Below are 10,049 nucleotides of genomic sequence, written 5' to 3'. Positions count from 1 at the left end.
ATTCTCCAAGCCAGGCCACAACAGTATATGAACTGTGAACTTCCAGATGTTCAAGCTGGTTTTAGAAAAGGCAGAGGAACCAGAGATCAAATTGCCAACATCTGCTGGATCATGGAAAAAGCAAGAGAGTTCCAGAAAAACATCTATTTCTGCTTTATTGACTATGCCAAAGCCTTTGACTGTGTGGATCACAATAAACTGTGGAAAATTCTGAAAGAGTTGGGAATACCAGACCACCTGACCTGCCTCCTGAGAAACCTGTATGCAGGTCAGGAAGCAACAGTTAGAACTGGACATGGAACAACAGACTGGTTCCAAATAGGAAAAGGAGTACATCAAGGCTGTATATTGTCACCCTGCTTATTTAACTTATATGCAGAGCACATCATGAGAAATGCTGGGCTGGAGGAAGCACAAGCTGGAATCAAGATTTCGGGGAGAAATATCAATAACCTCAGATATGCAGATGACACCACCCTTATGGCAAAAAGTGAAGAGGAACTAAAAAGCCTCTTGATGAAAGTGAAAGTGGAGAGTGGAAAAGTTGGCTTAAAGCTCAACATTCAGAAAACAAAGATCATGGCATCTGGTCCCATCACTTCATGGGAAATAGATGGGGAAACAGTGGAAACAGTGACAGACTTTATTTTTGGGGGCTCCAAAGTCACTGCAGATGGTGACTGCAGCCATGAAATTAAAAGATGCTTACTCCTTGGAAGGAAAGTTATGACCAACCTCGATAGCATATTGAAAAACAGAGACATTACTTTGCCAACAAAGGTCCGTCTAGTCAAGGCTATGGTTTTTCCAGTGGTCATGTATGGATGTGAGAGTTGGACTGTGAAGAAAGCTGAGCGCTAAAGAATTGATGCTTTTGAACTGTGGTGTTGGAGAAGACTCTTGAGAGTCCCTTGGACTGCAAGGAGATCCAACCAGTCCATTGTGAAGGAGATCAGCCCTGGGATTTCTTTGGAAGGAATGATGCTAAAGCTGAAACTCCAGTACTTTGGCCACCTCATGTGAAGAGTTGACTCATTGGAAAAAGACTGTGATGCGGGAGGGATTGGGGGCAGGAGGAGAAGGGGACGACAGAGGATGAGATGGCTGGATGGCATCACTGACTCGATGGACGTGAATCTGAGTGAACTCCGGGAGTTGGTGATGGACAGGGAGGCCTGGCGTGCTGCGATACAGGGGTCACAAAGAGTCGGATACGACTGAGCGACTGAACTGAACTGAACTGAATTTGTCTCTAAAGTTAGTAAACCATTTCACTCACAACAAAAGGTGAAGACCTTTCTTTTTCAAAATATGTATTCATTTCTTTCAATTTTGGTTCCACTGGGTCTTCATGCTGTGCCTGGGCTTTCTCTAGTTGCAATGAATGTGGGCTATTCTGTAGTTGTTGCACACAGGCTTCTCAGTTGCAGTGGGTTCTCTTGTTGCAGAGCACAGGCTCTAGGTGCGTGGGCTTCAGCAGTTGGGGCTGGCAGACTCTAGAGCACAGGCACAGTAGTTGTGGTGCACTGGCTCATTTCTCCGTGCCACATGGAATCTTCTTGAGCCGGGGATTGAGCCTATGTCCCGTGCATTGGCAGGTGGGCTCTTACCCACTGAAACACCAGGGATGTCCCAAGACCTTTCTTGGTTACAGCCATGAAGACATAGACATGAACAGAATATAAAACAAAGAATGTTGTCTGCTATCCATTTCTACAGGGATCAGTCATGAGCCACTAGAGCCTCTGACGTACCATACACCCTGAGAAGAATTCAATACAAAACCCAGGATGAAACATTAAGTGTTTTGGATATACATGCCCCTAGGACAGGCTAGTGAACACAAGTTAATATGCTTGATACACAGTTAGGCCAAACAATATCGAAACATCAGAGCCTGGAGTAGAGAAAGGTTTATTGAAGGCCATTCAAGGTAATGAGTGGCTCATGCCCCCCCTCAAAACCCAGAACTCCCCAAAGGGTTTCAGCAAAGCTTTTTTTTTTTTTTTTAATAACTAGGCTTTGAGTTCTAATTCTTTTTCCCCCATTCCCCTGCTGCTATTGACTGTTATTGGCTGATACTGACTATTCTACTAAGAACCATTTTGAAATCAGGAATCCGCAACTAATAAAACGGGTTGTGTTCTGCTTTTAGGAAATGAAAACACATTTTCTATAGAAATATTAGTAATTTTAGGTAAGAGATAACACATTCTCGGAATACCACATTCTGTTCCAAATAAGGGGGGTTGGGGGGATGAGAGCACTAGTGGTTTACATCTGCTGGAACCCCTCAAGATTTGCCCGTGCTTCCAGTGGAGCAGGTGGACCAGCAGCTCACAGGAATACGCGCTTTCCACCCCGGAACTACAATTCCCAGAATGCCACGGGGCAGGCTCCCCGGTTGATCAGGCCCCTGAGCACCATAGGTCTGCTGCACACATGGCGGCTCCATGCAAGGCAGTGATCATCCCTGGGAATGGGGGCGAGGATGTGGCCGCCCACGGGTGGTACGGCTGGGTGAAGAGGGAGCTGGAGCAGGTAGGAGCCGCGCCGACCTGCGCTGGGAGGGTCGGCCTGGCGTCGCAGGGCGCTCCGCTCCCACCCCTTGCAAAGCCCTGCCGCCCTGTCTTAGACTCTGCAAGGAGGGCTGGAAATCGGGCTGGTGAAGCAGGCTGGAGGGCTTCTCTGAGGCTAGAGTCCTAGCTTCACCTCTAGAAACTAGAGAACGCCCACTCCCCGTATCTCCTGCAGGTTCAGATAATTTACCTGTCTCCTCTGCTCTCTTTTAATTCATAATGTTGATATATACAAAGGATGTACGTAACACGTGTGTTCATCCTGAAGCACGATGTAATCAATACCTGAGAGTCCTGTCACCAAGCCGAAATCTAGAACCTTCCCAATACCTTCAGAGCCACCTGTATGTCCCTCCATCCCATTTCCCTGCCCACTAAGCCAGTGAACCAGTGAAGTTGTTCAGTCGTGTCCAACTCTGCGATCCCATGGACTTTAGTCCACCAGGCTCCTCCATCCATGGAATATTCCAGGCAAGCGTACTGGAGTGGGTTGCTATTTCCTTCTTCAGGGGATCTTCCCCAGCCAGGAATAGAACCCAGCTCTCCCACATTGTAGGCTAACGCTTTACCTTCTGGGCCACCAGGGAAGCCTGTCTGTTTTTAAATTCAGTCCACTCTGAAAAAAATGTGCTTTTCAACGTCCATATGTATGCTTTAAACAATACCTTGGTAAATTTGGCTTCTTTGTGAGTTTTATAACAATGGCATCTGTGTTGTCTTCTGCAGATTGAATTTTTTTTTAAACCCTCTTCTGTAATTAGGTAATGACTGTTTCCTGAGTTGCCAACCCACTCCAGTGTTCTTGCCTGGAGAATTCCAGGGACGGGGTAGCCTGGTGGCCTGCTGTCTATGGGGTCGCACAGAGTCGGACACGACTGAAGCAACTTAGCAGCAGCAGCAGAGCAGGTCTAGAATAAAATCTCAGGCTTATGGCTGAGAGCCACGATGGAGCTAGAAAAGTGTCCAGGAGGATGGGATCTCCCACTCTCTGTACCAGCTTTGTGCACATCTTACCTATTCCCTGGAGCATAGTCGGATTGGCTCCAGGTCTGGAGCCCTCTGTCTACATATACACTGGTGGTGATAAATGGAGATTTGTAGATGCACATATAGAGATCTGCAGAGCTGGCTGGATAGAGAACTACTGACAGGTGGCAGTTCATGAGGAGGGACTGTTTGTTCATATTTAATCCTATACCATTTAATCCACTTCATTTCATAATAGAAGCAAATACTTATTGAATTGATAAAGCTCATATCAGGTGTCTCATTTCTTATTAGCCATTACTAGTTGTAACTAAGTGCCTTATAATAGTTTTTTCTTTCCCCCTCATATTGTAGATACCTGGTTTCCAGTGTTTGTCTAAAAACATGCCTGACCCAAGTAAGTTTTTTAAATGTATCTTTAAAAAGCCCACTCTTGTTGGGTTTCAATCTTGCCATTTTCTGGTAGAGAAGCCGAAGGGAATACATACCTCAGGATGAATGATGGCAAGTATTTGAGGGGAGGAGGCTACAAACCAAAAGATGTGATAGAAAGTTCTAGGAGGAGCAAGAAGAGCACCCAGGGTTGGTAAAACTTAATTTTCAACTTTGTAAGCAACTTGATTTTCCCTTCTATAATCAAATATTTTCAGGCAGAATTCATGGGTTTTTCATTTCAGGCAGAGATATGACAAAAGTTATAGCATCTCTATGAGATCCTAATAATAGAAAATGTAACTTTGCCACTTTTGTTCTGAGCATGTCTGTGACTTGTCTCAGGAATTTCCTTCTTGGAAAGAAAGAGTATATGTGGACGTCAACTTGAGAGACAATGTTGTCAACAGGATTTCTGTTTTTCAGTTGAAAAGTTTACATTAAAACTTCAGAGTTGTATTTTTTCTTTAGTATTTCCTTACAAGAACATGGTAAAAAAATAAAAACAAAATTATTTACCCAAATTACAGATTTGAGTCTTTCCAACAGCAACACAGGAAACTTTGGCTCCATGAAAAAAGCCCCATCCCCTGTTGGGGTCCTGTAGTTTACTGAGCAATCCTGTGTTAGAAGGGTGGGCAGGACTGAGCTAAGACTGCCCCTGTTGAGTGACAGACTCTTCCTTTCCCCTGAACCGCAGTCACAGCCCGAGAGAGCATCTGGCTGCCCTTCATGGAGATGGAGCTGCACTGTGACGAGGAGACCATCATCATTGGCCACAGCTCTGGGGCCATCGCAGCCATGAGGTTCGGTCCCTGTTGAATGTCACCCCTTCCCCCGCCCCTGCCATGGGCTGCAGCCGTGCTTGCCTGGGAAATAGCTGGTGCATGTCTTAAGTTTCCACTGCAGAGGAAACAGTGCTGCCCTCAGAAGTGGTAATATGATCTGTCCTAATTCCTTCCTGGTTTGGTTAGTGGATTAAAGAAATGTAATCCACTCAGACACGGATACAGTGATCCTTTTAAAACAAGAGTGCCTCCAAACCCCAGCAGCTCCTGACCCCCCCAGAAGAATATCTCGGCCTTGAACACCACCACCACCCATGTCATCTCTGCCATCTCCCCATAGCTGCCCCCTGCCTGGCTTATAGACCTCACCGCAGTCCTTGAACACTCTGAGCACACGCCTTCCTCAGGCCCGTGCTGGCCATCGTCCTACCTGGACTTAGTCCCGAGACAACCTGTGTGGCCTTCTTCTCTCTTTTTTCCTTGTTAATTTTCTGTTTAGTTGATCTATCCATAAGTGTGAGTGGGGTATTAAAGTCTCCCACTATTATTGTGTTATTGTTAATTTCTCCTTTCATACTTGTTAGGATTTGTCTTACATACTGCGGTGCTCCCATGTTGGGTGGATATATATTTATAATTGTTATATCTTCTTCTTGGATTGATCCTTTGATCATTATGTAGTGACCTTCTTTGTCTTTTTCACAGCCTTTGTTTTAAAGTCTAATTTATCTGATACAGTATTGTGACTCCTGCTTTCTTTTGGTCCCAATTTGCATGGAAAATCTTTTTCCAGCCCTTCACTTTCAGTCTGTATGTGTCCCCTGTTTTGAGGTGGGTCTCTTGTAGACAACATATGTAGGGGTCTTGTTTTTGTATCCATTCAGCCAGTCTTTGTCTTTTGGTTGGGGCATTCAACCCATTTACGTTTAAGGTAATTACTAATAAGTATGATCCCGTTGCCATTTACTTTATTGTTTTGGGTTCGAGTTTATACACCATTTTTGTGTTTCCTGTCTAGAGAATATCCTTTAGTATTTGTTGGAGAGCTGGTTTGGTGGTGCAGAATTCTCTCAGCTTTTGCTTGTCTGAAAAGCTTTTGATTTCTCCTTCATACTTGAATGAGATCCTTGCTGGGTACAATAATCTGGGCTGTAGGTTATTTTCTTTCATCATTTTGCCTTCTTCTCTCTTAAGTCTCTGCTCCACGTCACCTTCCAGTGAGGCCTTCTGGAATCACTCCCTGTGAAACAGCAACCTCACCTCACCTCACTGAATCTTACTCCCTTTATATCTGTGATGCCCCTTATTATCTATAGCACTTTTTATCATCTGACATCCTATTCATTTCTTGTCTGTCTCCTGCCACTCAAATGTAAACTCCATTAGGTGGGACTTTTTTATTCTGACACCGAATCCCCAGCCTGGGGGAGTGTCTGGCATATGGTAGGTGCTCAGTAAATCCCTATGGAAAGGTGGAAGCTGTCAACCAGCCCCACCCCCAGTCCTCGGGGTTCACGGGCACATCCCTGCTGCCCTATTAGAACGTCACCCTGCAGGCTTCTAAGGCCTAGAGTAAGGACAGAGCTGGCTGAATAGCCTGTTAGGGTTGGGTTTCCTCATTTGTGAGGCTGGATGACAAAGGATTATTGTTTTGTGTGGCCTCTTGTCCTACTCAGTCTCTCAGGATGTCACATGAATTGTTTGTCAGAGAAATCTTGCCAGGTCCCATAACCTGTAAGCCACACCTGTTGAAGCTACAAGAATGCTTTCTGATGTGGACCTGCAGAATCGTGGTAGGCGTAGTGTTCACAAGCTGCAATGGGTTGTCTGGAAAATGAAGAAATCACTTTACGCCAAAATCTGTACCAACTCAAGGCCAGCTGAATTTTTCTCAGGCCGCTGCTAATAACCATGTGCCTTCTTTAAAGGCAGGAGCCCCTTCCTGACCCCAGTCTCTGCTCAGTAAGGGAACTACCTACACCGTCAGCTGAGCGTCTGCTTGCTGGGCACTGTTTGAGGGAACAGGGCCAGAAACAGCAAGAAGGCCCAGACCTGCTGGGGGGGAAACAGATGTGACACAATGCAAACGAGTAACAGCACAGAGTGGAGCATCGTGTGAGAGGCAAGGTTCTGCAGTAGGACACAGACCACCCGCTCCCGTCACCTGGGCTGGGGAGGTGTTATGCCTTAGAGTGCTGATTCCTGGGCCTCGCTCTCAGTCCTCTGAACAGATGCTCTGGGGCCGAGCCAGGGAAACTGCGCGTTAACCAAAAGGTAAAGCCAGTGCAGGCTGAAGGTGGATGCACCCACACATCGAGATGAATGATTACCCTTGTTATGCTTATTCCAGGCGAGGCCTGCACTACTTTGAGAACTGAGTAGAAGCTCAGGTAGCCCAGGTGAGGCAGTTGCCTGCTGGGCTCCTAGTTCTCCTGCAGTTTGCTTGCTCTTTTTCATACCAAGCTCAGCAGCCTGCACCATGTGCTTTCTGTAGGCTGAGTCAAGTGATTTTGGGTGGCTTACTGCCTTTCTGGGAATTACATTTAACACTAGACATAAGCTACGTCATTCCTGTCTCTCCAGGTACGCCGAGACCCACCGGGTGTATGCTATCGTGTTAGTGGCTGCGTACACATCTGACCTGGGGGATGCGAACGAGCGTGCAAGCGGTAAGTCTGAAAGCAGAGACCCCGGGGAGAGCCCCTCCTGTAGTCAAGGGGCTCCATGATAAAACAGCACTGTCTTCTGACAGGCTAACAAGACGTTTAATCGCACATGAGAAATACTCACCACCCATCTAGATATAAGGTAGGCACTTAGAGCGGTGGACCAGCTTGTAATCCACAATCTAGAACTGAGCCCCCGAACCACACCTTCCCTCTTCACCAGTAGCCACAGTATCAAGCCCTACAGATTGGCAAACTCACAGTGGGGTTCGGATTCTTCATGTCCCTGCTGTGGTCTTCACTAGAGCAGCTAGAGTGGAAATGGTCCACGGCACTGAGATGCTCGGTGTTTTTCTCACAGGCTACTTCAGCCGGCCCTGGCAGTGGGAGAAGATCAAAGCCAACTGCCCTCACATTGTGCAGTTTGGCTCCACCGATGACCCTTTCCTTCCTTGGAAGGAACAACAAGAAGTGGCCGACAGGCTGGAAGCCAAATTGTACAAATTCACTGACCGCGGCCATTTCCAGAACACGGAGTTTCATGAACTGGTTAGTGCAGTCGGGTCCATGCTGAAAGTACCAGCGTAGACAGGATGGCTCCTGCTATCTGCATACCAACATGGGAGGAGGGCAACTATCAGATTATTAATAGTCGACAATCTCTATTATCACGTGAATACCGACACATAAAACAGATCCAATTAAGGCCCAAAATACCTAAAAAAACACGTTTCAGTTTTCAAACAGCATTTTTGTTCTCAACAGAATCTACATCTCCTCAAATTGCTATGACCTAAAATATTCTTTTTCCCACTTGGAAAGGGACGGGGGACAGCTTAACCACCCTTACCTGTCCAAAGTGAGTAAGAGTAAGACAGAAACAAAACCTAGGTTTCCTGACCCCCCCAGTTCGGATTAAAACAGGTTTCATGTTACGATGAAGGAGCTGCACTGCTCTCTGACATAAAACTTTTGTTTTCGGGGAAAGAAAACATGACTGAAGGCCCAGCGTTGGTGAAGAGCTCTGAACGCTCTTCAGTTGGGAGCTGACCCCAGATGTTAACCCAGACCAAGTCCTTCCCCTTTGACACCTGACCCCTCACCCTCAAACACGTCGAGAGTGACACATAAGGAGGTGGAGGCAGGGGTGTGCAGGGGCAGGTGGTGAACATGAGGAGCCGACTGGATCGGCAAGGATCGGGCCAGACCGCTGAGGCCAACCGGGCAATGAACAGGGAGAACTCCTGGGCCCTGTTGCCATGTGGGAATTTTTGCCAAGATATTGCCAATCTTTCTGATTTTTCAATCAAAACAAATTTATACAGTGGGTTTTAAATTTAGGGACTATTGTGTGTGTGTATATATATATATATATGTATATAATCCATATGTACATGAATTATGTTCAGTCCACAGACATATGGGTTATGTTAGTTGGCAACTACAGTGTAAATAAATTTACAAACACTGTGAGACACAAAGTTCAGGCCACCCCTGTGTGACCTCTGCCTTAGGTATTCCCTTAGCCAGGTGCTGTAAATGGTTCTCTGTAAAGCCTGAGAAAAGCCTGAGAAACAGATATGATGTCAAAGGACAAAGTCATGGAACAATTTGGATTCTGTTAGTCTTAAATATTTTAAAAAATGATCTTTCCACGCCTCAAGTTTTGTTCTGTAAAATGCTCCACCTTTCAGTTTCCATGGGCCTTGAGATCTCTTTTAGCATCATTCCATGATTTTTCTTCTAATCACACTCCCTCAAAAAACCCTTTCTCATTTTCCAATGTTTTTTGGCTATGATGATCCCTAAGTATTGCCTCAAACACTTTCCAGTAAATTCACACCTGACATTTGCTTCAGTAATGTGAATTCCCACCATTTACACCTCATGAAGATTTAAAGCTATCATTTGAAGCTGAAGAGTCTTGATTTCTAAATGTGCTTTTAAAAAGTCAGGAGACAGTCTCTAAGCTTTCAGCAGTAACTACCTTAGGGGGCTGGGAATCTTGCTAGGTATGGTGTGGTGGACATCTCTTGTTTACTTTCTACAGCTGGGAATGTTCTGAGTTTGCTGGGCTGAATGTGTCTTTTATAACTAAAAATAAATCTGATGAGTTAGTGAAAAGCAAAGTAGATAAATCAGTTGAATAATTTTCTTAAGAGAGGTTGTGTAGCACTGATATGACTAAGCCTGTAATCAAAGTGCGATTCTGTTTGAATTATTTGGCAGTAGTAATTGTTCTATATATGTTCTTTCTTGTTTTCTGCAGTCCTTTCTTAAAAGTAAAAACTTATACAAATAACAGTCCATAATACTTTGTTGTACTCTTTCTCTGTAGAAAAAAAACAAATACATACAATTGAAAAATAATTAACTTCGCTATTCTTCTTTCCTATAAAAGTAATGAGTTTGGAGCCATATGGCAGTCCAGCTGTGCCACTCAGCATGGCAGCCAGTAGCCTCGGGGAGCCAGCAAGACAATGTGCAGTTCTTCACTCATGGAAGCCACAGTGCAGGTGCTCTGCCATCATGGGTGACTAGTGGCTGCCTTGCTGGACAAAGATACAGAGCATCTCCATCCTGAGAGAAGGTTCCCC

At 45.4% G+C, this 10,049-nt stretch overlaps 1 protein-coding gene across 1 annotated transcript; it reads left to right on the top strand.

The window, feature by feature from the left end:
* The first annotated feature begins 2,407 nt into the window (after positions 1-2,407).
* On the top strand, positions 2,408-9,825 carry RBBP9 (RB binding protein 9, serine hydrolase). The gene is made up of 5 exons (XM_005889019.3): positions 2,408-2,541; positions 3,921-3,963; positions 4,699-4,804; positions 7,370-7,455; positions 7,814-9,825. The coding sequence occupies exons 1-5, from the start codon at positions 2,443-2,445 to the stop codon at positions 8,038-8,040; spliced, it is 561 nt and encodes a 186-aa protein (XP_005889081.2). The 5' UTR covers positions 2,408-2,442; the 3' UTR covers positions 8,041-9,825.
* Positions 9,826-10,049: the final 224 nt, after the last annotated feature.

The sequence above is a fragment of the Bos mutus genome, chromosome 13 (genome assembly GCF_027580195.1).
Source record: "Bos mutus isolate GX-2022 chromosome 13, NWIPB_WYAK_1.1, whole genome shotgun sequence".
Taxonomy (NCBI): Eukaryota; Metazoa; Chordata; class Mammalia; order Artiodactyla; family Bovidae; genus Bos; species Bos mutus.
Note: the sequence above shows the minus strand (reverse complement) of the source record. Positions and strands in the feature narration are given on the sequence as shown.

Excerpts from the sequence above, each read along its gene's own strand:
- RBBP9 (XM_005889019.3), top strand. The coding sequence starts at position 2,443 with ATGGCGGCTCCATGCAAGGCAGTGATCATCCCTGGGAATGGGGGCGAG. Across the intron at positions 3,964-4,698 it reads TAAAAACATGCCTGACCCAA|TCACAGCCCGAGAGAGCATC; the intron begins GTAAGTTTTTTA and ends CCTGAACCGCAG. Across the intron at positions 4,805-7,369 it reads GGGGCCATCGCAGCCATGAG|GTACGCCGAGACCCACCGGG; the intron begins GTTCGGTCCCTG and ends CTGTCTCTCCAG.